We start from the raw sequence: 27226 nt of genomic DNA, 5'->3' as shown, positions 1-27226 counted from the left end.
TATATAAATCTTTTTTTAAAAATTAGGAATAGAGGGAAACTACAACATAATATAAGCCACAAGTAAAGGAAAAAAAAACAGTAAACATGATACCCAATGGTAAAACACCAAATGCTTTTTCCTCTAAAATCAGGAGCAAAGCAAGTATTACCACTGTAACCACTTTAAAAAAAAAAAAAAAAAAAAAGATTTATCTTTATTTATTAATACAAGCACTGGGTACAGTCAGAAGCGCGGGAGGGTGAGAGAATTCACCAGAGCCAGAGCAGGGAGCAGAGCAGGCAGAAGGACCGAAGTACACTGCTGAGGGGAGCAGCGGGTGGCAGGACAGGTTTGCGCACCATGCGGGACCCTCCTCCAGTGGCCAGGGAGCAGCCAGGGATCGAACCGGTGCTGCAGAGGCCGTGGGCAGCTTCGCAACCCAGCACTCAACCGCTGTGCCATCAGGGAGGCCCTGTAACCACTTTTATTCAAAAAGTACTGAAAGTTCTAACCAGAGCATTTAGGCAAGAAAAAGAAAGAAAAGTCATGTAAATTGAAAAGCAGTAAGTAAAACTGCTTTTCTGTTTCAGATGATCTTTTTTGTCAAAAACCCTAACGACTCCACCAAAAAGTTCTTAAAACTAATTCATGAATTCAACAAAGTAACAATACGAGGTCACCAAGCAAAAATCAGTTGTATTTCTCTACACAGATAAAGAAGAAATTGTAAAAAAAAAAAAAAAAAAAACAATTTACAATATTTACAAAATGCAGGGCCTCCCTGGTGGTACAGGGAGTTAATGATGCACCCTATGAAGCTATCTTCAGCCACTGAAGCACGAGTTAGATCCCCAGCCAGGGAGATACCCACATGGCACAGCAGACCTCTCCTGTCTCACCAGCTGCTCCCCTCAGTAATATATTTCAGTCAGTTTGCCTGTCTGTTCCCCACTCTGTCTCTGGTGATCCTCTCACCCCCAACACCTCTGGCCTGTGCCCCAGATCTTGTATGCATAAAGAATAAAAATAAAATGCATAGTAATTAACCAAGGTGGTCAAAGACTTTACAATAAAAACTACAAAACATTACTGCAAGAAGTTAAAGGAGACATAAATGGAAATTCACCTCATGTTCATGAATTAAAATATTTAATATTAAAATGTCAGTAGTGATCTACAAATTCAATGTGATCTGTATAAAATACAGATCTACAAATTCAATGTGATCTGATTTCTAAATCCATTACAAAGCTACAGTAATCAAAATTGTGTGGTACTGACATAAAGATAGACATATAGTTCAGTGGAAAAGATCAGAAAGCCCAGAAACAAGCCTTCATGTATAGGTCAGATATTTGTTGATTAGGATATAAAAAATGGGGAAAGGACTGCAATTTCAACAAATGATGCTGAGAAAATTGGATATCCATGGATTCATACGAACACCATGCACAAAATTCAACTCAAAAAAGATCAAGGGCCTTACTGTAAGATCTATAACAATGAAATTCTTAGAAATCATATGACAAAAGCTTCATGGCATTAGATTTGGCAATGATTTCTTGGATATGAACCATAAATGCACAGATAACAAAAGAAAAAAAATAGTGGATTTCATGAAAGTTTTAAATTTTGTGTATCAAAAGACACTTGAGGACCTCCCTCGTGGCGCAGGTGGTTGAGCGCAGCGCTGCGAAGCTGTCCGCAGCCTCTGCAGCACAGGTTCAATCCCGGCCAGCCGGCGAGAATCCCACATGGCGAGCAGACCTCTCCTGTCTGGCCCACTGCTCCCCTCAGCAGTGTGTTTTGTCAGTCTGCCTGTTCTGTTCCCCACTCTGTCTCTGGTGAATCCTCTCACCCTCCCGTGAATCTGGCCTGTACCCTGGTTCTTGTATAAATAAATTAATTAATTTTTAAAAATTACAAAAAAAGAGACTTGAAAAAGACACAGAATGAAATATTTGCAATACATATAGGAATTTAATATTCATAATATTCATAATCAAACTATATAGAACTTCGAAAAGTCAGCAAGAAAACTCAGTACAAATATGGGCAAATGGCTTTAGACATTTCTCCAAAAAAAAGCTATATCAAGGATAGGAAGGAAACATTGTTTAAAAATGAACAGTAATGGGGCCTCCCTGGTGGCGCAAGGTGTTTAGTCACTACCTATGAAGCTGTCCTCAGCCTCTGCAGCACCAGTTCAATCCTCCTGGCCAGCCACGGAGCAATCCACATGGTGCAGCAGATCTCTCCTGACTTGCTCACTGCTCCCCTCAGCAGTGTACTTCGGTCAGTCTGCCTGTTCTGTTCCCCATTCTGTCTCTGAATCCTCTCACCCCCCCCCCACAAACACCTCTGGCCTGTACCCCAGCTTTTGTATGAGTAAATAAATAAATCTTTAAAAAAATAAAGTGAACAATGATGTAAAAATATTAAAAAATTAAAAATTAAAAAAAAATAGATACATGAATGGCCAAGAGGCACATCAAATGACAGTCAGCTTCATAGAACATCAGGGAAATGCAAATCTAAACTAATGAGGTATCACTTCATACCCATTTAGTATCACTACTATAAAAACAAAAAAATCACAACTGTTGATGAAGATACAGAGAAATTGGAATCCCTTGCACTGTTGGTGGAAATTTAAAATGGTACAGCCACTATGGAAAAGTTTGGTGGTTGCTCAAAAAATTAAAAATAGAATTACCATTAACCCAGCAGTTCTAGTTCTGTGTGTATATACTCAAAAGAATTAAAAGCAGGATCTCAACAAGACATTTATGCACCCATGTTCATAGCATCATTAGTCACAACTAAAATGTGGAGGCAACCAAAGTGTCCTTTGATGGATGAATATCTGGATAAGCAAATTGTGTGTATTTGTACATACATACACATTCAATGGAATATTCAACCTTAAAAGGAAGGAGGTTCTGTAATATGCTACATTATAATACAATGTATATTTAAGCATCTTGGAACCTTGAGGCATGTTAAATGAAATAAACTAGTCACAGAAAGATAAATACTGTATGATTTCACTTATATATAGTGCTTAGTGTCGTCAAAATCATGGGAATAAAAGTATAATGGTGATTTCCAGGGAATGGGAAGTTATTAGTAGGTATACTGTTTCACGTTTTACAAGATGAAAATAGCTCTGGAGATGGATGTTGGTGGTAGTTGTACAACAGTGTTGAGTGTATTTAATACCACTGAGCTGTACACTTAATGATGGCAAGTTATATGTTATTTTTTTCTTTTATTTTAACATTTATCATTTTTTACATTTCTTTAGACAATATTTGTTTCCCCCCACCCCCTCAGACTGAGTCCCCATAGAATTTCCTTCCCCAAGGCACCCGTGCACCATCACCACAGCCCCCTGTGCTCCTCCCTCCCTCCCTCTCACCCCTCCTCCTCCTCCTCCCCTGCAGTATGTCTCTGGTTTATAATTGTCTGTTATTTTTTTTTTAAAGCTGGTAAAATGCCAATTTCAAATGTCAGTGTGAGCAAGACAGGTCACAAACTAAGATAAGATATTTGCAACCTATGAGTTGCAAAGAACATGTATCCAATAATTCTGTGTCCATCATAGAGAAACTCACACAGGTACACAAGAAATCCTTTGCAGAAAAGTTCATCACTGGACTCTGCAATTAAAAAACAAAAAGTGGAGACAAACTTACTAGCTCTCAGCAGAGAGATGTGGGAAATAAACTGAAATTAACTTATTAACTGGCATTCTAAAAGGGAGTTTAAATGAGTGTACTGATGAGTACACATGGTTAGATTTAAAAACCAATGTTTTCGGGCCTCCCGGTGGCGCAGCGGTTGAGCGCTGGGTTGCGAAGCTGCCTGCAGCCTCTGCAGCGCCGGTTCGATCCCCGGCTGCTCCCCGGCCACCGGAGGGACGGTGGCTCCCACATGGCGCGCAGACCTCTCCTGCCACCTGCTGCTCCCCTCAGCAGTGTACTTCGGTCCTTCTGCCTGCTCTGCTCCCCGCTCTGGCTCTGGTGAATTCCCTCACCCTCCCGCGCTTCTGACTGTACCCAGTGCTTGTATAAATAAATGGATAAATCTTTAAAAAAAATAAAAATAAAAATAAAAAAAATAAAAACCAATGTTTTCAAAACAAGCATGGTCCAAAATTTCTGTTCTGTATGCATATGAAAAATTTAACCTTGCTGGTGTCTGTTACATTTCTTTCACTTTCTGTATGTTTAAAACATCATAATTAACGGCTAAAAGAAAAAAATAGGTCATTATATTCCGTCTATAGCTTGCTCAGCAGTGCCATTGCCCTGGTCAGGAGAAACTGTTGTGGACCACAGGTAGATCAAGTCCATAGCTCCTTACTCTTTAGTTTCAGAAAACCAGTACGTGCTCAGGTAAGTCATTTTGGTGGAGAAGAGGTACACATGCTGGGACCCGTGAATGTTCTCCAGTAGGCTGAAACAACTGTGGGAGCACTGTAGGATCCTTGCTCTTGGAATAGAGACAAAATATCTGAAAGTGTTTTTGTTCTGTGTTGCTGCCTGTAAGTCAACATTGCCTGTGACATTTCCTCCCATTTCACTGGCAGTCAGAAAATGAAGCATGCCAAAGCATTAGTTCAGGTTTAAAAGAATTTAAGTGGTTTCACTGAATTACTAAGTGAAACCCACTCTTGCCTTCTGCAACAGACTAGGAAAAGTTTACATAGCACCCTTGTTTCTTTCAGAACTTACAATACTTTATATGCACCAGAAATGCAAGCCAAAATGGCAGAACCCTTCACAAAGACCCTGGACATGCTTGAAGCGGAAAAATCTGCTATTTTAGGTAAGAAATCTAACCTTTTTTTTCCCTTGAGGTTCACCTTATCTTTAGTGGACTCCTTAGATAACATCACTGTGCCTGTGTCTCCTCCTCCTCACCTTGCATTACCTGGGCTACCTGCTTATTCAGAAATAGATGTATGGAGTTCTGCACGCTCCCTGGGAACAGTGCATGTGCTCATTCTCTTAGCATACAGAAAAGGTCTTCAGAGGCAGTTTCTCCTCCCTCTGCCCTCTTCACCCATGTTAACCCTTCTTTGAGTTTTAGCTACAGATGGGTAAGTAAGCCATGTTTTTTAACCTATAGGATAGATAGCGTATTTTCCTGCCTTTATATTTTGAAAGGTATCAAAACAATTAAATAGTTTCATTTGTAAAATATAATCAAAATTTACATAGGAATAAATTCTGAGCCATGTTTCCAGTTGTTAATTTGATTAGAATATTTTATTAACTCATTTTCCCAATAGCATATAACTGTGCACTCATAATTATGCTGTGATGAAGGAAAATGGCTGTGGGAGTGTTCTAAGTGGAGACCTAGTCTAGTCTCAGAGTAGCCAGAAGGTCGCCTCCCAGTGGAGAGACTTAAAGAATGAGTAAGAACTAATAACTTGGGGGCAAGAAGAGATGCTAAGCATTTTGGACAAACAGAACGGCAAGTACATGATTCTGAAACATGCAGAAAAGAGCTTGGTGTGTCCAGGAGATAGAGAAGAGTCATTCAGGTGACTGCAAGATAGGCAGTGATTAGAAATTAGAGCTAAACATTTCTAGAGTTGTCTAAACCTTGTTCCAACCATGAAGCTTCATGCTGGATCACATCACAGCCAACCAGTATTTCCAGCCATAATCTCTGCCTAGACCCGGCTACAATTGCCTTTCGATGGCTCATGTCTGTCCTGTCCTGAATAGTCCAGGGCCTTTTCCTTTGGCACCACTACACTCGTAGACACTAGTTAAAATAGAACTTCCAAAAAATGTCTTGCCATTAATATGAAAAGTTGGAGTTGCTGGAGCAGCACTCCCACTGCCTCTTTTCACCCACTCTCTCCCTCTACAGGGCAGCAGCTTCCTACCTGCCTGCCCGTGACCTGTTAAAGGCTGCCCGCTTGCAACCATGCAGGCCTCTCTTAGCAAACCTGTCCCTTCTGGGGCAGCTCTTCCTGCCCACTTGTGTCTATGCAAATGTCTTTTACTGTTTTATCCCTTCCTTAGTAAACCTGCCCTTTAAATATTTTTAAAAAAAAAAAGAACAAAAGAGTTGCTATAGAAATAGTATGTCTAACCAAAACATACTAGAATGGACAAATAATTCTCTCTGGCAGCTTCTAACCATGAGCATGACTTAAAACATGACTTAAAATATAAAATTGCCTCTGATTAAAAGTTTACATCTTTTATTTATTTTTTTTAAAGATTTATTTAATCATACAAGAGCTGTGGTACAGGCCAGAGATGCGAGGGGTGAGAGGATCCACCAGAGAGAGTGGGGAACAGAATAGGCAGACAGACTGAAATACACTGCTGAGGGGAGCAGCGGGCAAAATAGGAGAGGTCTGCCTTGCAATGTGGGTTTCTCCCTGGCCGGCCAGGGATCGAACTCATGCTGCAGAGGCTGCGGATTGCTTCATAATGCGGTGCTTAACCCCTGTGCCACCAGGGAAGCCCTAAAGTTTACATATTTTAAAGGCAATTGTTATACATAGGTGAGTTTCATTTTGATATGCTGTATGTCTTGTACTTCTGCATAAAATTTTCCTTAATGGGGAGCTGCATAATTTGAAAAGGGAGTGAGGGTATCCTAGTTCTTTATGGTGAGATCATTTTGATCTGTCATTGTATGTTCTGTTACAAAAGTCCTATAAGAGAAACCCTGGCAGAATCTGGAATACGCAGGTCTAGTCTGAAGTTCTGGCTACTTAAGTAGCTTTCATCTTTCTCTACCAAGATGGTTTGGGAAATCACCTTTAGGGGAGCTCTTAGCACATCCAGCCAGTAGAAGTCTTGCCAGCACTCCTCTTCCTCTCACCTCCCCAAACCACATCTGTCTGCTGTAAGGTGTTTGCAACGTGCAACTCCCATGCAGTGGAAAAGCATGTTCTTGACTTGTCTTTGTAGGATTACCTCAACCTCTCTTGGAACTGAATGACTATCCTGTCTACAAAACAGTCTTGGAAAGAATGCAGCGTTTCTTCTCCACCCTTTATGAAAACTGGTAAGGAACTAATGTTGCGTTTCCATATTCTTTTCCTGGACAAGCACTGTATAGGAATGTCCATGGGTTGAATTTTTATCTAGAATCGTAGTGTGCAGGTAAGTTGAGGCAAGAATTTGCCAGGAAATTCTAGTGCCAAATAAAAATGAAAGGCTGCTTACATGTATTTACTTTTTATTACTATCATAAGTGCCTCAGTTTTAGCCATGACTTGCTATTTTATGCCCAATTTGTCTGTTTCCAGTGCAGAAAATGATGAAACCAAAGTAAGAGATACACTATGTACACTGTAGTGGTAGGGATGCATTTTCTCACACCCCTCACTACTTGTTGCCTACTTTTCATGATACCCTAGGAGGTGGCAGGCCAGCTCTGGGTCATGTTTGTGGGATGGGAAGGTAACTGGCCCTTCTGTATGCTACTGTGCCCAGGGCATCAACCTCACTGACCCAGTGCTTTCGTCAACCAAGCTAATGAGATTCAGCATTATGAATTCATATTACTTGAAGGCTCCTGTTGATCTTGCCTTTAGAAAGATGCTAAATCTACTATTAAGCTTCCTTAAAAGGGAGCAGGATATTATCTTCACTTTTCATAAACGATTAAGTCCACATCCTGGAAATATATACTGATTAAGCTCAAAGTCTCTTCAGGAGTAAATACAGTTGCTTTTCTAGCTGAGAAGTCTTAGTGTGGACTAGAAATGAAATTCTTGGGGCAGTCAGGGCTGGCAATAACAGTTGTTGGATTTCTGATTGCCCATGAGTTTCCCTTACAGCTTCCATATCCTTGGGAAGGCAGGCCCTTCCATGCAGCAGGACTTCTACACCGTGGAGCACCTTGCTACCCAGCTCCTCAACTCGGCCTTTGTCAACTTGAACAATATTCCTGACTACAGGCTGAGACCCATGCTTCATATCCTTTCAGAAGTCCCTGGTAACACAAAGAGCCACAAGATTGAAGACAGGAACAGTTCAGCCTCCAGAGGCGGCAGAATTGAGCTGCATAGAACAGATGGAATTATTTATCTAAGTGTAAAATAATCACATTAAAAGGATAAAATTGAAGTAAACAATGCACAGGCAGTCCAGGGAATCCTGAAAGCTCTTTTTTCTTAGGGGTAAATTCTTACCATCCTACTTCTTGGAAATATAAAAGGTAAAACTTTTATTCCTTCCCTGTTTTCTGTCAGGTACTTCATATTTCACTTTCATTCAGACTTTTTTGTGCAGGTCCCTGATATAAATATATATATAATATAAAGAGAATGGTAAAGGAACGTTTACTACAAGGGAGTCTGCCTATTGTTTTTCCTTCCTTCTTTCAGGCAACCCAGTGTCCACCTTGTGCCAGCCTGGTAGAAAGAATAGTTAAACTAAAAATAATAATGGAATGGAGTATCCATGCAGCTTAGGATTTTCAGGAAGGAACTTGAGATTTTTGCCTATTAACAGAATGTTCTTGGCATACTGTACATCCCTTGGGGATTGACTCTACCTAACAGCACAACCTGCTGCCTAGTCTATCAGGTAAAAGGAGTGCTTTAGAATGAGAGGGGTATGTACTCATGTGCTAGAATTTCTTAACCTACTCTGTACGGGTCTTTGTGAAGCCTCTGGTGCTCTTCTGTCCCCCGGAGCACTATGAAGCCCTGGTATCTCCCATCCTTGGGCCTCTGTTCACCTACCTCCACATGGTAAGAGATGGGTCAGGAAAGGGTAGCAAATGAGGACTCTTAGGGCAGGCAGCCTCTCATGAAAAGTGTTACCTCCTTAGTCCTGCCAGATTGGCAGTGTAACCATCCTGCCCCAGCAGACTGCTCACTGCAGTGGATCAAGCCCCCTTCTCCCACTACCAAGAACTACACTGGTTCACTTGTTCATGAAGCACATAACAGTCTTAGACTCTGCTCCTAACCTTTTAACTGAGGAGAGGTAACAGGGGCAGTGCTTCCCAGGATGCTTTGTGTTTCTGATCTGAAATTAATCAGGGAAACCAGCTGGGTTGAGAATAAATGTGTCCAGAGAGACCCAGAAATTCTAAAATGTTGTCCATCCTTTCCATGCAGAGGGACATGTGATATGCTGCCCTCACGAATATGGAAGAGATTTTGGAAACCCTGTCTGCTTTGTTAACCTTGTGGGGTCCCCTGGGCTCTTTCATTTGTACCTGGAATCCTTGTCTAACCATAAAGTAGCCCTTAGATATTATCTGTTCTGGCTTTCTCTCCAATTCTAGCGCTTATTTTTGTTGTTGTTGTTTTCCCAGAGGCTTTCCCAAAAATGGCAAGTCATCAACCAGAGGAACCTGCTGTGGTAAGAAACATCTCTCGTTAGATGAATTGGCTGCCAGGTTTGGATGGGAGACGATAAAAGGGGGAATCTGCCACCCCAGGGCTAGATCAGCAGAGCGTTGTGGTCCTTTTCAGCCTAGATGGTGGATGACTTATTCCTATTAGCAGACTCAGATGAAACCTTCAGCTGTCCTAAGAGGATGCTGAGACATCCTTATCCACTTAGGATTTTGACCCAGTACCTTCCATCCAACTGGATGGGGTCACAAGTAATAATCTCTCTCAGTGGATCATTGCTGGGCATTCCCAGCATTTGTATAAAATGTAGACCAGAAGGAAGCGGCCAAGAGAAGGGCAGAAAAGGTCTGCTTGGAGTCACTGTTTTCTTTGTCATTTCCTGTTTACGCTGCTGTGGAACTTGACCTCCTGGTTTTCTGCAGTGGAGAAGATGAGACTGCAGATGAAAACCCAGAATCTCAAGAGATGCTAGAGGAACAACTGGTGAGGATGTTAACCCGAGAAGTCATGGACCTAATCAGTAAGTGACATGTGAAAACAAGTGGTCATAGAATTTTTCTGGAAAAAGAATGATCACTGACCCAACTCTAACTCCATTAAGCTAAATGGACACAAAAATTCATGTTTGCAGTAGTACAGGACTTTTTACGAATCGGGCAGGGTTGTAAGGATAGACTATGAGGAATAGCAGGAGTTTGCATTAACATTAGGAATAACTTTCTAGCTTTATCAAAATAGATTTGTGTTTAATTCTTGGACATGAAGGTGGTTAATTTTCTTTTTTTTTTCCCCAAGATTTATTTATGCATACAAGAACTGGGGCACAGGCCAGAGGTGTGGGGGGTGAGAGGATTCACCACAGACAGAGCGGGAAACAGACCAGGCAGATTGACTGAAATACACTGCTGAGGGGAACAGCGGGCAAGGCAGGAGAGGTCTGCTGTGCCATGTGGGTAGCTCCCTGGCCAGGGATCGAACTCGTGCTGCAGTGGCTGCGGATAGCTTCATAGGTTGCATCTTAACCCCTTGCACCACCAGGGGGGCCCCGAAGATGGTTAATTTTCAATTTTTTTTTTTAAGATTTATTTATTCATTTATACAAGTACTGGGTACAGTCAGAAGCGTGGGGGGGGGTGAGAGAATTTACCAGAGCCAGAGCAGGGAACAGAACAGGCAGATGATGAAGTACACTGCTGAGGGGAGCAGCGGGCATGGCAGGAGAGGTCGGCGTGCCATGTGGGACCCTCACCCGGCGGCCAGGGATTGAACCGGTGCTGCAGAAGCTATAGGTAGCTTCACAACCCAGCGCTCAACCGCTGCGCCACCAGGGAGGCCCTAATTTTCAATTTTTGATCATAACATTGTTTGAGATCAAAGTAGACCAAGGATGTATCAGGCATCCTCTTCTGGTCACTTTACTCTCAGAATATTCTATAATTTCCTTGTTGTTAATTGAACATGAAGAGGGACCAGAACAGTCTGGTAAAATGCCTCTTAATTGAAGAGACAATGCAAACTGATTTTGGGCTCTACCTTCCCAGAGATAGTTTGGGATCCACTGACCTAGGTGTCTGTTATCTGGTAGTAGTAAATCTGGTAACCCTGCTCTCTCCTTTTAGCTGTATGCTGTGTTTCAAAGAAAGGTGCTGACCATAATACTACCGCTCCCCCTGCAGATGGAGATGGTAAGTGAGCCTGTTGCGTTGCCCTCAGAGGTCTGTCCTTGGGCTTCTACGTATTATCCCTTCTGTAACCAGGACAATTTCCAATGGAGACTGTTTCCCTAGCAATATAGCATGGATGAGATTTTTTTCTTTTCCTTTTTTTAAAGATTTTATTTATTTATGCATACAAGAACTGGGGCACAGGCCAGAGGTGCGGGTGGGTGAGAGGGTTCACCAGAGACAGTGGGGAACAGAACAGGCAGATGTACTGAAATACACTGCTGAGGGGAGCAGTGGGCAAGCCAGGAGAGGTCTGCTGCACCATGTGGGTTGCTCCCTGGCTGGCCGGGGATCGAACTCATGCTGCAGAGGTTGTAGATTGCTTCATAGTGCTGTGCTTAACCCCTTGTGCCACCAGGGAGGCCCCGTGGATGAGATTTTTTTCATCTAGCTTTATCATACTGTGTTTTTGCCGAATTTCCCTTTGTATTTGCTATCTCTTCAAGCTACAGTGATTTTTTTTTTTTCCTGTGTACATGGCCCTCGTTTCGTTGAAGTCTCTGCTTAGATGTCACCTCCACTCCCTTCTCTACCCTATTTTTCTTCATAATGCCTACCGTGTATTCATTTATTGTGCTCCTCACTACACTGTAAAATCCCATCAGGAAAGGTACTTTGTCCTACGCCTGCTGTATCCCTAGTAACTAAATCAGTGGCCGCCACAATGGGTCCTCAAAGATCTACTTAATAATGGGAGATCCTTAGCATTTTTGACTCTAAGGCACTGTCCAGAAAATCCCTTCTTTCCCAGATGTACAGCTGGCTGTATCTCTAGAAGATCTGCTGTGGCCATGGGCTTCTACACCCTTTCATGGGGGCGGGCGAGGGCTATCCAAATACTACACTGCATACCACCAGTTACCCCAGGATACTCAGCTTACCTTTAATTTATAGGCATCTGTCAGAACAGGATATTCTTCTTTGTTCTATAAGAATGGAGCTTAACATTCTGCTCTCTGCTTACAGATGAAGAGATGATGGCCACTGAAGTAGCCCCCTCAGCCATGGCAGAGCTTACAGACCTGGGCAAATGTCTAATGAAACACGAGGTAGGTAAAGGGGGCAGAAGATGTTTTTATCCTTGCCCAGGTAGGGAGCCATTTTCCACTATTCTCACCCTGTGGTGCCATCAAAAGTTTTTTGGTAGTGTTTATTGTGGGGTAATGCTCCTATTTATGAGTTAAGTTCCTTGTTCCTAAAACCCCCAAAAAAGTAAGGCCATACTATCTCCCTTGCTGGTAGGCAGACTCTCAGAACAACACGGACATATTGATGCCATCGCCTGGTGTTCTGTCACCAAGGCCTGATCTCTGTCACCCTCTTGCCCAGCCATCCTGCAGTCTTTGTGGACCATGTGCAAAAACAAACCAAAAACCAGGTTTTCTCTTCTCTATTGGTGGGTTTTCTTCTTTTTGACAGCCTGCTAAAGAGAAAATAAACTCTTTCTTGCCTTCAATAGCACTTTTATCATTTACCTGGTCACTTATTAAAATTCTATCTCCTAATATAAAAGAGTATTCAGAGAAAATTATGCTTTTCCTTTTGTAATCCTTGATCCTTTTCTACTAGGATGTTTGTACAGCTCTATTAATTACAGCCTTCAATTCCCTGGCCTGGAAGGATACTCTCTCCTGCCAAAGGACAACAACACAGCTCTGCTGGCCTCTCCTTAAACAAGTATGATTATCCACCCCTTCTCATTGCCTCTTCTGAAAGGTTTGGGTAATGAGTATTGACTGAATCAGTTGGAAAGATTGGGGGACTAGGGCCTTCAGAGTCACCTTTGGGCTCTGAGCACAGCTGTCTCCCCAGGTGCTGTCAGGAACACTGCTTGCAGATGCTGTTACATGGCTTTTCACCAGCGTACTGAAGGGCTTACAGACACACGGGCAGCATGATGGCTGCATGGCTTCCCTGGTCCACCTCGCCTTCCAGATCTACGAGGCACTGGTGAGTGAAGAAAGCATGGGGCAGGGCGGCTGCAGCTTTGTATCTCACAACAAAACAGCCTACTCCCAGTCAATTGGGCCTTATCCTAAACGTAGGCAGCTGCAAGTTGTCAGTGCAGGCCCAAACCTACACCATTGTTTTATCCTCACTTCTCAGCGTCCCAGGTACCTGGAGATAAGAGCTGTGATGGAGCAGATCCCTGAAATACAGAAGGACTCTCTGGACCAGTTTGACTGCAAGCTTTTGAACCCCTCCCTGCAAAAAGCAGCTGACAAACGCCGGAAGGACCAATTCAAACGTCTCATTGCTGGTTGCATCGGGGTAGGTCACTCACCTTCCATAGTGTAGTCCTAACCACCCTGCAGTCTTTGTGGATCATGTGCACAAGCACAAGCAAACCAAAAACCAGCTATAGTCATTGACCATTATGCTAAGATGATCTTTAAGCAAACTACCTCTCAAGGCCCAGCATTAGTTCTTTCTCCTTTGTTTTCCACAGAAACCTTTGGGAGAGCAGTTCCGGAAAGAAGTTCACATTAAGAATCTTCCCTCACTTTTCAAAAAATCAAAGCCAATGCTGGAGACAGAAGTGCTGGACACCGAGGAGGGTGGCCTGGCTGCCATCTTTGAACCCTGAGTCAAGCTCCTGGGCATCTTCCTTGGCCTTTATCATCATCTCTTCTTTCCCTTTGTAGCTAATCTCTAGGCCCCTCTCCACTGCCACCTCACTTTCTACCATTGTTAGCCTGGAGAGAGATCCAGGTCTGGAGCTGGAGAGAGTAGGCCCTGTGTTGGGCCAGAAATAATTATGCTAAAGTATCAAGAAGTGGAGTTAGGGCTTAAAACCATTCTGTCTAGATCTCCCAGGTAGCTCCCATCTTACGTGGAGTTTTGGCTTTTCCAAGAGAGAAAAGCTAGAGCAGGGCAGCCCTTCTCCCCATACCCTCCTGCCCCCACACAGCCATACACCTGTGCAGAACGGTAACTATAGGGGTACAGTACCCAACACTGCAACTGGTCAGGCTTGAAAGAAGGGCTCACCCCTGAACTGCTTGAACCAGATTGCTTCTGGAGCACTGCAGGTCCCTCTGAGCCCCCTTGTTGCTGATCTGGCAGGGAACCTTCCCCACCTCCTAGGGGCATGTCTGGGTTAGGTGCTGACTGTTGGACTGAATTTGGCCAGTCCCCCTCTCCGTTTTGAGCAAAAATTTGGTCACCTGATTGGTAGTATGGGCTACTGCTAAGCTCTGGGCACGGTATCAAGTTTAACTTCAGGGACCAGGGCTGGGCCAGCATCCCTTAACTCCCCCATACAACTCACACATCTTGCCCTTCCACGAATAACCCCCTATTGTGATTTCCCAAACCCCAGACGCCACTCAGGCACAAGAGCCACAGTACCCTATCTAGTGTCATATGACGCCATTAGCACCTAAAGATAACCCAGACCAACTAGGCTACATCTGTGACGAGCAGCTAGCAAAGCCACTGGTCTCTTCTAGGACTAGCTGAGTCCAGGTGCCTTCAGAAATCTCATGATCTTTCGTATCCCTGGTAACTTCTCACTTTGGATCATTTCCAAAAGAAAACAAAATATGCCTTCCCATTAAACCTGTACTGTGAGTTTCCAGTCCATTCTCGAGGCCACTAGAGAGCCCTGTAAGCACAGAGGATATGAATGCAGGACCCCTAGCCTTGAGATCATTGCTGGCATAGTGAGGTTTAGTCCATACAGAAACCACAATGTCTGTCAATGCGTTCTGTGCGGACAGAGGTCTGTCATCAACCCGGTCCGCTAACAAAGGCTTTGGTGAGGACAGGGTGGAGTAGCATGGATGGACAGAAGCTACAGCTTTTATAGCTAGTACAGGACCCCAGGTAGGATAGGGTTAGAAAGAGGTAAAACTGGGGAAATGGAACTTGGGAATCCCCCACAGCTGTTTCTAGGCAAACTTGCCCCACGCCCTCTTTCTGGGTGATACTTTGGGCCTCTTGTCAACTGTAAAGGCCATGTGAAAGCATGTTTACCTCCAAATTTGATCACTGCCTACTCTCCTCTGGTTGGGGCTATGGAGGGCATAGGTGTATTTATTGTGTTGTAATATTTTTAACATCCTGTGACTTCATGCTAGAAGTTTTCTATTGTTTATAGAATCTTTTTGTAGAAACATTAACTCTAAAGCACATCTGCATGTCAGTAAAAATCTCAGTTTCATACAGAAAGGGCCCCATCTGCCTTTTTCAAGCCAATGACATACTCCAGGGTCATTATTCCTCCTGAGCATCCAGCTCAGGGACTGGACAGAAAGAACTGGTACTGATGGACTGCTGTCAAACTTTCGAAACCTGATGTCAGCTAGATAAGACTTCTATTTCTCACATACCTAAGCAAAGCAGCCCCTCCCACACTCTTAGTGCTGTTGCTGCTGGCCGCTGGCTCTGATCCTAAGGATTATCCAAAGGGAATTGCTGTTCTTCCTCATGTGGCTCTTAACAGCAATGTGACTTGACTGCTGTGGGCCGTCCTTTTTTCTATCACTAACTTTTCCTCTGGTATTGCAGGAGATCGGTAAGTCGCACACGATGTTTTTCTGGGCCCTGGCTGTACCCAAGAACACCTCAATTAAACATTTCTTGTGAGGCTTCAGAGGGACTTGGTTCTGACCTGCAGTGACATCTGAGCCCAGTATTCCTAACTGCTGAATGATGCCAAACCTGTATTGAGGTGCGATTGGTATTTTTGGATCCAAACTCAAGCAGTTTCTGACAAAAAAATTTTGCTTTGGATGTGAATTTATTTACATTAAAGCCTTACATACAAAGGCATGAAAGTAATTTTGTAACACATTTAACAAAATGTATTGACTGAAAATAAAGCTGGAATTGTCCAGAAAACTCAGGACGGAACCCTAGTCACACTGGTCCCTCAATAGTAAAGCAATCGTGTGGAGAGGCAAGAACCCAGAATCTTCAGCTTGCCTCAGTTGCATCAGAGCGCAGGATGCCAACAAGTTCCAGTGCAAACCTCAGTCCATCTGAACAGCATCTAGCTCATCCAAGAACCGCCGGCACTTCCCCATCAGCACCTTGATGGCTTCGCTCACCAGCACGTCGGGTGGCAACACCCCGGTTGACTCGACAGAGACTAGGGATCAAAAAGACAACTTTAGCCGAGGCAGGGCTTGCCTTTAAAAGTCCCTGTGTGAATTACTGCTAGGTTCTACAACTGGACTACCCACGGAAGCACCAAAGAACTTTCACCACCCTCCCCACAGGTGATACTCACAGATGTAATGGTCCCGAACCCGAGCAAGCCGTACAGCCTTCTTTAGCTTCTCGTGTCGGAAGACTTCCCTGCTGAAGGTATCTAGCCGGGGATTGACAACTCTGGCCATCTTCTTACCTGATGTAAACAAACCATGTTATAAATACATAAGCCCAGATCTTTTACCTCTCTCTGCTAACTTCAAAGAAATATGCTTTAGGTCTTCACTTGAACAGCATCCAAATGTCATACCTTGAACTTCCTGCACCTCAATAACACCAGGTGAGAAACACCGGCTAAGTTCCTCAGCTGCTTCTCCTTCCACAGGCTCAAGCAGGGTGATATCTGGGAGAAGCCTGTAACTGGCTGTTGCCACAGGTGAAAATTTGGCGTGGTCTTTGCCTGGAGGGAACCAGGACATTGGAGTATATGGGCAAACCCTTCACATTCCCTAAGCCAAGGGCAGCAAAGGCTTTGCCTGTCAGGGACTGCTCAGCCAAGTCTCTGAAGTCAAACCTCACCCCACACAAACAAACCGCCACAACCTGTCCGGGGTGGCCCACAGGGTTCTCACCAATTCCCTTGACACAATGCATAAGTAGGTCAATTTCCTGGCCAGGCCGCAGCTGAGCAATGAGGATATCGTCGTGCACTGGTCGGATAGTGCCCTCTGGGAAGAGGTCAGCCTGGTTCCCCAGGGGGACCCATGTCATGTGCCTGGTGTATACTAGAGGAGAAAGCACATCACAGTTCATTCCCTAAAACTAGCACCCACCAACAGGTAGGCCCTCTGGGTTGACTGCCCACTTCTTACCTTTGTGGTTCACGTAGAGTTCATTGGGGTCAGAGGAATCTTTAGCAGCCTGGGGGTTCCGAGTGCATCTGACTTGCAGCCGAAACTGTAGAGTATCTATCTCTGTGCCTTCTTCATCTCCTGCACAAAAGGAAGAAGGGTGGCTCTGAAGGAACGAGTGAACATTTGAGTCTCTAGCACTATGGTGAGCGCATTTCATTCAATTCTCAATCCGCTTAACAAACTTAGGAAGGCGAGTGCTCTCACAAGAACACTAACATACCAAAGGATTAATAACTTGCCCAAGGTTGTAACAGTAGCCAATCTGGGATCTGAATACAGTGCTTCTAGGAGGAACTTGAGGAAAGCTCCCCCTTTCCCAAAATTTTCTCAAACCTCACCTTGGTTCCGATACTCAAAAAGACGGGGATCAGCATGAATGGGAATAAGCCCCAAGCGATGAGCGAGGATCTCGTCCTGGACAATAGATGTGTTGTTGTACACCAGGACCTTTTCCACAGCCATAGTTGGTACCTGCCCAAGAACACAATCACTCTACAAAGACTCTTTAGACTCCCCATCTACTCCCACCTGACACACGGAGACAGGACGAGACCTGTCCTAGCAGGACACCTGCAAAGAATAAAGGAGGAATGCTAGAAAAAGAGGAATAGCAGCTTGAGAAAATTCTACAAGTGAGGTGATAGCAGAGCTTCCCAATACAACTCTACCCACGCCACCATGCCCCGCCAGTACCTCGGCTAACAGAATGCGCCGAAAAGCATTCGCAATGGCTGCGTCAATTCCCACCATGTCGAACTCCAATGAGTTTTCATCCATGTGTACCACGTCCACACGAAAATTCTGAAGGACAGGAAAAACAAATGAAGCCTGCTTTCTATATAGTAAATACCTCCTCCAACATTCCCCTCAAGTTAGTTAACATTCCCTTGTCCATCCAAAAACTTAAAATCCTCTGCAATATTGCTTTTAGCCAGACCATCTTGAGACTTTTACTGAAAAAACAGGCCTCCCAGTTGACACTACTATTTCTAGAATGCTGTTGCATTTAACATTGTTAACAAAAAAATCCCTCCTCTTTCAAAGTACTACCTTGATTTCTACTGGTTCTCTTTCTCTGATGAATCTTCATTCATCATCTTCCTCCTCCAAAAATTTTACTATTTCCCAGATATTTGTCTGAATGATTTCAACCTTATAGTTTTTGGCAACTATAGCAACCACTCCCGAGATTATCTGTTTTTACTCTAATTTCAAACATATTCAACTAGCTGCTGGACTTCTCCACATGCAGAAAGATGAATGCATCATCATTCCCTTCCCCTGATTCATTTCGCATCAGTAAATGACACCACCATCCATCAAAGCAGTTCTCTAGGCTAGGTCATTTTACCCTCCCCGCCACAGCCCAAACCAAATTTACCTTCTATCTTCCCTTTGCTCTATTTTGATGATCTTAATCGCTGCCCATGCCTTCAACCTCAGTTTCCCTTCGCAGTGTCACATATCTGCCTGCCCCATATGATATGATGGTCCTCAAATTTATTCTCTCCCAACCACGAGAGTTGGGGTCTGATCACTCTACTTAACTGCTCTTCAGAAGCTCCCTAAGGCACATCTCAACTTTGCCCACCGCTCAAGTCGGCCAACTTAATATTCTAGCGATAATGAACTGCTTGGACATTCCCAGAGCAAAGCTCACACAAGCCTTCATAATTAAGCTTCTGTTCTTAGTTGCTCCTCATCCTTTGCTGTTCTCTGCTTCTGGTCATCGTTGCAGACTGAAATCGGACGTTATGTCCTTCAGGAAATCTTCCCTACTTCTTGGCCCCCTTCCCTGTTCTAGACTAAGTGCCTTTGCAGAGCACCCTTGATACCCGTTCCCCCGAACCCCCGTCGTCCTTTGTTGCCATCAACTGACTTTCCCACATTATATTTGAATCATTTATTTACACGTGCTCTTCTCCAACAAGAATGAACATCTTGGTCTTACAACGGAGCTGAAGATGTCTAACACCTCGCTAAAGGAACTTTTTATGGTTGGAACTAACCCAAAGGACAGCGTCTAAAGCATACGCTGCTCAGATCGCACGGTCAGTCCCTCTTAATCTCTCCGGACCCCTCCAGTCACACCTACCTTCTCGAAGCGGTCCTGGTCCCAGGCATCATCATAGCCTGAATAGTTACCGGGAAAGTCGGTGGTATGCACCTAGATCAAAGAGAGACAAGTCCGTCCCCACGCCGATTCCAACACGTCCCTGTTCCCCTCCCACTTCTCCCTCGCTCAAGGACACAGGCTTACATTGCGAACCCCGAATTCCCCCAGAACCACGCGGGTCCGCATTTCTTCCACCTGAGCCGCCGCCATCTTCAACCTCTGCACGTGACTAGGGAGTCAAACCGGCGCGTGCGTTCTAGTTGCCCGCCGCCGTCTCCGTAGCGACGGACCACCTCCAGGAGTCAGATATCGCGAGACTTTCCTCCGCCTCCGTCCACGTCCCCAGCTTCCGGAAATCAATTTGACCAAACATCCGGGTTTCTCCTTTTTGCGTTCCGGCTCATCCCGCATCTCCGTCCGGCCCCTGGACTTCTCACTCCCTCCGGCCGACGTCTCTCCAGCAAGTCGGCGCGCGGAATTAGCGCGGGCTTCAGCGACGGGACCCCTCAAGGGACATGGCAACTACGGCGGCGCCGGGTGGCGGCGCCCGAAACGGGGCCGGCCCGGAATGGGGAGGGTTCGAAGAAAACATCCAGGTAATGGCCCTGAGGCTCCTCTTGCCAGCAGTCCCAGAGCTGGCAGCCGTCCTGAAGTGACGTAAGGATTCTCTCTCGAGGCCTGAAAGGCTGCTCCATTTGCAACACCTTTCCTCTCCTTTGGGTGGTCGTGCACACACAAGTCAGTGGAGCTAGTGCTGGCCTTAAAGGTTCAGACGGGTACTCCAGCCCGACAGCCTCAGAGCCTGGAATCGCCCGCTCTTGGGACAAGAGGTCGGTCGGGCTTGGGCATGGCAAAGGGGCGGGATTCACGGGCACGGATTAAAAAACTGCACAGCTTTGTTTGGGGCTGGGTAAAGGCAGAGGAAACTGGCGATTTAGCAGCCCTTTGAGACTTCCATAGGGAAGGTAAGAGAAAGATATGAATGAAAGACAGTTCGCAAGTTTTCTAAGCTAAAAAAGAGTGAAAGCTAGCAAGAAAGGGGTCTGAGAGCAAACGAGGCAAAGAGAGTCGCATGATATATGGTGATTCTAAGTCCCAACCCTAGCAATGGAAGAACTATACCCCAAATCCTGAAATGAGTAGAGGCAGAGCAGAAAGATCCTGCACTCCAGGAGCCATTGTCTTCACAGGGTGGGGGCTCAGCAGTGATTGACATGGAGAACATGGATGATACCTCAGGCTCTAGCTTCGAAGATATGGGTGAGCTGCATCAGCGTCTGCGGGAGGAAGAAGTAGATGCCGATGCAGCTGCTGCTGAAGAAGAGGATGGAGAGTTCCTGGGAATGAAGGGCTTCAAGGGACAGCTGAGCCGGCAGGTGGCTGATCAGGTAAGCAAGATCAGATCCCTGGCAAGCAGAAAAGTACACCGAGGTCGGCCTCAGGTTCTGGTGTTGGTTAAGTTCACCCCAGATTGTTCAGTTAGAACCACGTAGAAATCCAACAGAAAATACACAGGGCCTAGAACCAAGAGCCTCATAATACCTACCAACCCCCATCTTCCTTACTTCAGATGTGGCAGGCAGGGAAGAGACAAGCTTCCAGGGCCTTCAGCTTATACGCCAACATCGACATCCTGAGACCCTACTTTGATGTGGAGCCTGCCCAGGTGCGCAGCAGGTGAGGATCCTTCTCCTGACAGAAGCTGTCCTCTTAACATCTAGCTTTGTGTCTAAAAATACATCCAGAAAACAAGCCTTTCGACTGTTCTCTACATGACCCTACCAGCCCTCGTCATTGCACACCATACCTCTTACCAGCCAGAACACAGGATCAGGAAGTGGTGATAAAACATTGCCTTCCCTCCATGTAGTCATTTGCTCATCTTTCCTCAAAATCTAGCTGAAGTATCATTTCTTTGCTTCCAACTCCTCAGTCCCAGCCCCACGATGTTGTCTTCTGGCACTCCTGTCAAATGCTATACTTATTCCTGGGTCTGTCTCCTCGAATATCTCCTCGAAAGTAGGCTTTGGTCTATCTTTCTATTCTTAGCACCATAACAGTCCTAGAACATTAATAGTTGTTGAATGATTTTCAAGAACTGGATTTGATCTTGGTTTGATCTTTGTTTATTGTTTTACTTAATCAGGGCTTATTAAATATGTAGTACCATTCAGCAAGTAATAAGCCTTTGCTCTGTGCTGGACACTTTACTGCTTTCTGGCTGGTGTCTGATTCAGTGGTGAAGATCAGTGGAAGCTTAGCCCTCGAGGACAATATAATAGAGCGCTCATTTGCTGTGAAGGGGCACACAGGAGGACGCAGCGTAGGCTGGAGGGTGGCACAGGGCAGGTTTCCTGAGGAAGTAAAATCTTGCCAAAATCCAAGGTATTATTAAGACTTAGCCACCCACGAGAGTGGGGGGTGACTTGTACTTCCCTTTCCTTCTGCCTGGAATTTTCATACCACTTCAAGTACATTTTTCAAGAAAATTCTCAGTGGTGCCTGGAGGAATGGTAAGCAGGAAGAGGCAGGAAGCAAGTAACTTTCCCTCTAAACCCTGCCCAAGGCTCCGCCATCACAGCCCTGAATACTGGGCATTTTCTACTCAGGTTGCCTAACTCCTAAAGGGGAGCAGGTGGAATAGCTAAATCATCAAGGCCCAGATGGACTCCGAGTCTCCATGTTGCCGCTGCATCTGACAGCACGGCATCAGAGGTTTGACCTTCCTGGGGTAGAGACAAGGAAGTGATTCCTCATTCGCTGTCTGTCTTTACTATCCTCTTCTCCCTTTACCATCCAGCATGTTCTCTGGAGTTAGAGGAATAAGATTCAGCCCTTCCAGAACCTCATAGCCTAGTACTGCCTCTGCTCTCATCTCTCCTCTCCTCTCCCAGGCTTCTGGAGTCCATGATCCCTATCAAGATGGTCAACTTCCCCCAGGTGAATTGGCGGTAGCATGTCTGGAGGAGCCCGGGGAGGCACTAGGGCAGAGGGTGGGCCACCAGGCAAAGTCTGGGAAGCATAAACAGAAGAGCCATTGTGCCCTCCAGCCTAAATGACTTGGTATATTGACAGAAAATTGCAGGTGAGCTCTATGGACCTCTCATGCTGGTTTTCACGCTGGTTGCCATCCTCCTCCACGGGATGAAGACATCCGATACCATTATCGTAAGCAGGACAGAGGACTTTGGGGGGTGGCTGAACAGAGTTGAAAGCTGCCCAAGGAGATAATGGTGAAGTGAGGTAGAAGTGGCCCCTGAGGCAGGCCCTGGGGCTGAGACCAGAGGTCCCCCCCAGGACTAAGTAGAGCCTTTACCCCACAGCGCGAGGGCACTCTGATGGGCACAGCCATTGGCACCTGCTTTGGCTACTGGCTGGGCGTCTCATCCTTCATTTACTTCCTCGCCTACCTGTGCAACGCCCAAATCACCATGCTCCAGATGCTGGCACTGCTGGTAAGGAATTGAGCATGATGGTGGGCAAGGGTGATCTTAAAAGAGTAGCCAAGCCTTGGTTTGCCTCTGCTCTGAGGCCCAAGGTCAGAATGGGGAGAGCTGGCTAGTGGACCATTTGTTTCTCAGAGGCCCCATGAGGGTCCAGAGGCCAGCCCAGCCTGAGTGATTTTCCTCTCCACTGTTCTTTATCCTAGGGCTATGGCCTCTTTGGGCACTGCATTGTCCTGTTCATCACCTATAACATCCACCTTCATGCCCTCTTCTACCTCTTCTGGCTGCTGGTGGGTGGGCTCTCCACCCTGCGCATGGTAAGCTGGGTACCAGGTTTCCGGAGTGGGCTGCCCTTCCATAGAGTTGGGAAAACAGCCCAGAGCGCCATCTGACTCCTACACAGGACTCTGAATGGGAGGGAAGAGCCCAGAGATAGTTCTGCTTCAAGTAGGACTGTTTTCTGCATGTGGCTCATTTTGGAGCCAGGCTCTGTCAGCTGTATTCCTGTGGCCTTAGGTGGCAGTGTTGGTGTCACGGACTGTGGGTCCCACACAGCGGCTGCTCCTTTGTGGCACCCTGGCTGCCCTGCACATGCTCTTCCTGCTCTATCTGCATTTTGCCTACCACAAAGTGGTAGAGGGTAAGTGACAGGAGAGGGCCTGGTACGGGGGAGATGGAGAACAGCCGCTTACAGGGCCCGGCCAGCTCTCTCTCACCTTCCATCCTCCTCCTTTCAGGGATCCTGGACACACTGGAGGGTCCCAACATCCCACCCATGCAGAGGGTTCCCAGAGACATCCCAGCTGTGCTCCCTGCTGCTAGGCTTCCCGCTGCCGTGCTCAACGCCACAGCCAAGGCTGTTGTGGTGACCCTGCAGTCACACTGACCCTACCTGGAAACCTTGGCCGGCCCCCTTCCCTCAGCTGCGGCGGTGAAGATTAAAGGACAGTACTGACGACAAGTGTTTCTTTGCTGGGGTCTGCAGCTGCCCCAAAGCTGCAGCCATTTAAGCATCTCCTTGATGCCTGTGAGGGCTTCTGAAGGGCACAAGGCCAGGAACTCCTGGCCAGGACTGCAGGGCTCTGCAGCCAGGATGGAAAATGGGTCAGCTCCTCCGAGGCCCTCTCACCACCTGCCCCTTCCTTCCTCTTTATCTCTCCCACATTGTCTTGCTAAATATAGACTTGTAATTAAAATACTGATTGAAGTCTGGAGCTGCAGCTACCATTTCAGTGGTCCTCCCTGCCACCCTACTTCCTGCACTCTTACCAGTGGTGGTAACATCATATTTTGCCTTTCTTATGCCCTCATCCCAGTAGGATGAAGGCGAGACAGCGTCAGTCTACACTGAAGGCAGCAGCCTAACAGGTAACCTGTCCTTGAGGGCAGGGGTAACGCCTGGCCCCATGGAGCTGCAAAGAGGCCTGAGACACAAGAACCGAAAGTCTGATGGAACAGTGCACTGAGCTTGAGTTGGCTCAGCCTCAGAGCCGATGGAGTGAAGGCGATTAGACAAGAACTTCCAGATTCAATCCCACGTCATTACAAGGCCTTTATGCACCTGGGCCACTGTGTAGGGCTACACAGCTTTCTGCCGGAGCTCACTACTGAAGCTTGACTGCCCTGGTTTTACTGGAGCAAGAGGAACAAAGCTCTCTTCAGAAGTCTTCTTTGCCCTTCCTCTTCAAGAGTGCTGTTTACTCTTAAAAACAACCACCCCAAACACAGCACCATCCACTCCCACCACCCATGACTCTCCATTTGAGTTCACTCAGGTGGTGGTTAGAATAGGGTCTTTGGCCTTTATTTTGTAATATATAAATACAATGTTTTAAAAAATGCCGTTACCTAGTAAATCTAGGTCAGCACTTCTCACTCCTAAATAAAGGGACGAAGGCAGGCTTTCATTTGCCCTATTTCATGGGAGGCCCCCACGGCCTCACCAGTGCACAAAGTTCTAGCAGCACTGCCCTCGTAGGCAGGTGCCGTCCCACGAGCTCCAGGCCACTTTCCGCGGCCCCGATCCTGGCGGGCAGCCCCTTTATTTCGCCTGGCCCAGTCTCAAGTGCTGAGACGCTCAGAGCGGTACCAACAAGATACCTGGGAAAGAGGCTTTACCGCAGCCTGCATCCACCTGCCGCTCGCCTGCCCCGGGACCCTCTGGACTTGCTGCGTGCCTGGCAGCTCGGGTCGCCTCGGCCTCTGCCCGGCACTGGCGCCCGGGGCAGCGGCTGCGAGGCCGCCATCTTGGCGCGGGCACGCGGGGAGGTGCTCGGGCTGGAAAACGCGCGCAAGCTACGCCTTTGGTCACCGGGGTGGGGGCGCCAGGACCCGGCGGGCGTGAATAAAGGGCTCTGGGGGCTTCTGGCCGGGCGGGCGGGCGTGCCCGGGATGCAGGCGAAGGGCCCCGGGCGCTGCCCTCGGGGATGAGGAACGACGGGAATGGGCGAAGGTCTTGCGGAGTGCTCGCCAACGCCATCTCCGCGGGGCGCGCCGCCGTCCCCCCGCGCCCCGGCGGGTCCCCGGCCGCCCTCTCTGCCCCCGGCCCCTCGCCCGGGAGGGAAGGGCCGCGCAGCGCCCCGGCCGCCCGGCGTACGCGAGCCTCGTGGACCCGCGTGGCCCTCGCAGGGCAGGGGCGGGGCGAGTGACGCTGACGCGGCCGTTGCCATGGGAACCCGCCGCCCGCTCCGGAGCGGCGGCCGGAGCCGGAGCTGCCGCCCGCCGGCCCGCCCGCCCCGGGCTCTCCCTGCAGGGAGTAGGGGAAGCCGGGCCGGAGCGAGGGAGGGAGCGGATGCGGCCTCCGGGCGAAGACCGGCCCCCCGCGCCCTGAGCAGAGGCCCCCGAGCAGCCGCCGCGACCTCGAGGGACGAGGACTAGTGCGGAGCGGCGCCTGCCCGGCTGCGGATCGCGCCCCTGCCCGCCGCCCAGACACGGACGGCACGGTCCGCCCGGGCCCCAGCCCCGCGCGGCCCCAGCCCGGCGGGCGACCCCGGCGCCTCGGCAGCCCCGGCGGGCTCCGGCCCGGACCCAGGCGCTCCCCCTCGCCGCGGCCGCCCCCGCCATCCCCGCCCCCGCCGGCGCCGCCCCCGCCCGCGCCCCTGCCCCCGCCCCGGCCCCCGCCCCGGCCGCGACCCCGGCCCCGACCCCAGCCCCGACCCCAGCCCCGACCCCGCCCGCGGCCCCGCCGACCTCGCCCGCGGCCCGGGCCCCGGCCCCGGCCCCGGCGGCCCAGCGGTGGGGACGATGCTGCCCAGCTCCATCCAGATTTCGGGGGAGCCGCTGTCAGGCGCCGAGGTGCGGGACATCTGCCGCGGCCTGCGCGACAACGCCGTGCGCCTGCTCTCGCTGCGCGGCTGCCGCCTCTGCGACCGCGACTTCAGCCGCATCTGCAGGGCCCTGGCGGGGGCCACGTCCCTGGCGCAGCTCAACCTTAACCTGGGCGTCGTGTCCAGCCCCAACCGTATCAAGCAGCTGGCGGAAGCGCTGCGGACCAACCGCTCCATCCAGTCCCTCTTGTGAGTGCGCTCTCTCGCGAGGGGGTCCCGGGCACTGCACCCCACCTCGCCCTGCCCCTGTCGCCGCCTCACCTCCACACACCTTCCTTACCTGTCTTTCCAGCAGCCTGCCTTCTCACCTCACCCCTTACACACACCGCTTGTCCCTCTACCCATGCCTGCACAGCACCCTCCAAGTACCTGCTTCATCTCCAGACTTTGCACACGGCAGCCCCACCCCAAAAGAGATCGGATACCCACCCCTTCCTGGCAGGACACGGATCCCTCCCTTCCTACCACACGCATTGCCTTCTCAGGGGCAGCACCTCAGTTTCCAAGAAGGAAGACTCCTTAAGGTCTAGACCCCTGTCCCTACATTGTGCCCACAAAAGAATTCCAATCCACCATCCACACGCCCCTTCTCTGTGATCTGTCCTGAATCTCGGTACCTACCCCAGAAAAGAAACCTAATTATTCCTTGTCTATCTGCGCTCCCTCAGAATCCATGACTGCAATAACTTCTGCTCCCTACTTTCACCCCCAGCCTGCACGGCAGCCCCCTGACAGATGCCGGGCTGGCCTTGTTGAACCCAGCCCTGGCCCTCCACCCTGCTCTTGTGGCTCTGGACCTGGGGGACTGCATGCTGGGTGATGAAGCCATCAACCTCATCTGTGGCCTCCTCCCCCCAGACGGGGCCAAGTCTGGTGAGCAGGCCCTGTGGGAGCTTGGGCTGTTGTAACTTTGATGAAAAGTTAAGTACAGAGGGCAGAGAGCGTGGGCCAGAGCTGAGGGCTCTCACAGTGTGGGTAAGAATGTTTTAAAATTCCTCTCAGGAGGGAGGATTGGGGGCTGAGCAAGATGGAGACTCAGGAATCCAGGCTGGGATGGGCAGGGAAGTCATGGGTCTAATGGTTCTGAAGCTCTGCAGTGGGGGTGGGGTGACTCCCAGCCACTGTGGACACCCGAGATGTGGGGGTTGGGAGGAAGGCTTAAGGAGAGCCTGATCTCCATCCTGACTTCTCCATTGATGCTGT

At 48.0% G+C, this 27226-nt stretch overlaps 4 protein-coding genes across 5 annotated transcripts in view; 3 read left to right on the top strand and 1 right to left on the bottom strand.

Moving 5' to 3' along the window:
- XPO5 (exportin 5) overlaps positions 1–14621 on the top strand; it is a 58136-nt gene extending 43515 nt beyond the window's left edge. Inside the window, exons 21-32 of the mRNA XM_037519783.2 lie at positions 4715–4815; positions 6933–7029; positions 7808–7944; positions 8628–8725; positions 9298–9344; positions 9763–9860; positions 10960–11025; positions 12031–12113; positions 12634–12741; positions 12877–13014; positions 13171–13335; positions 13514–14621. Of these exons, the coding sequence (XP_037375680.1) occupies positions 4715–4815; positions 6933–7029; positions 7808–7944; positions 8628–8725; positions 9298–9344; positions 9763–9860; positions 10960–11025; positions 12031–12113; positions 12634–12741; positions 12877–13014; positions 13171–13335; positions 13514–13651 (1276 nt within the window). The 3' untranslated portion in view covers positions 13652–14621. The remainder of the gene's footprint in view (positions 1–4714; positions 4816–6932; positions 7030–7807; positions 7945–8627; positions 8726–9297; positions 9345–9762; positions 9861–10959; positions 11026–12030; positions 12114–12633; positions 12742–12876; positions 13015–13170; positions 13336–13513) is intronic.
- Positions 14622–15796: 1175 nt separating this feature from the next.
- On the bottom strand, positions 15797–19510 carry POLR1C (RNA polymerase I and III subunit C). The gene is made up of 9 exons (XM_037519782.1): positions 19396–19510; positions 19231–19302; positions 17829–17936; positions 17474–17606; positions 17094–17213; positions 16854–17006; positions 16532–16681; positions 16301–16417; positions 15797–16159 (listed from the first exon to the last, which is right to left on the bottom strand). The coding sequence occupies exons 1-9, from the start codon at positions 19459–19461 to the stop codon at positions 16041–16043; spliced, it is 1038 nt and encodes a 345-aa protein (XP_037375679.1). The 5' UTR covers positions 19462–19510; the 3' UTR covers positions 15797–16040.
- A 96-nt stretch (positions 19511–19606) lies between these two features.
- YIPF3 (Yip1 domain family member 3) lies at positions 19607–23911 on the top strand. Of its 2 annotated transcripts, none has more exons than XM_037519781.2 (9): positions 19607–19847; positions 20442–20639; positions 20822–20928; positions 22146–22191; positions 22327–22419; positions 22575–22706; positions 22901–23014; positions 23214–23337; positions 23435–23911. In XM_037519781.2, exons 1-9 carry the CDS (start codon positions 19767–19769, stop codon positions 23581–23583), a joined length of 1044 nt encoding a protein of 347 aa, XP_037375678.1. In that variant the 5' UTR covers positions 19607–19766; the 3' UTR covers positions 23584–23911. The 2 variants fall into 2 exon arrangements, with proteins under 2 accessions (XP_037375678.1, XP_054554802.1); XM_054698827.1 differs by lacking the exon at positions 19607–19847 and adding an exon at positions 19856–20081.
- Positions 23912–25940: 2029 nt separating this feature from the next.
- LRRC73 (leucine rich repeat containing 73) overlaps positions 25941–27226 on the top strand; it is a 3798-nt gene continuing 2512 nt past the window's right edge. The window contains exons 1-2 of the mRNA XM_037519780.1: positions 25941–26212; positions 26736–26896. Coding sequence (XP_037375677.1) covers positions 25941–26212; positions 26736–26896 — 433 coding nt within the window. The remainder of the gene's footprint in view (positions 26213–26735; positions 26897–27226) is intronic.

The sequence above is a fragment of the Talpa occidentalis genome, unplaced genomic scaffold (assembly GCF_014898055.3).
Source record: "Talpa occidentalis isolate TD23 unplaced genomic scaffold, MPIMG_talOcc4v2.1 talOcc4.2, whole genome shotgun sequence".
In the NCBI taxonomy this organism is placed as follows: domain Eukaryota; kingdom Metazoa; phylum Chordata; class Mammalia; order Eulipotyphla; family Talpidae; genus Talpa; species Talpa occidentalis.
This window is presented reverse-complemented; position numbering and strand designations above follow the sequence as displayed.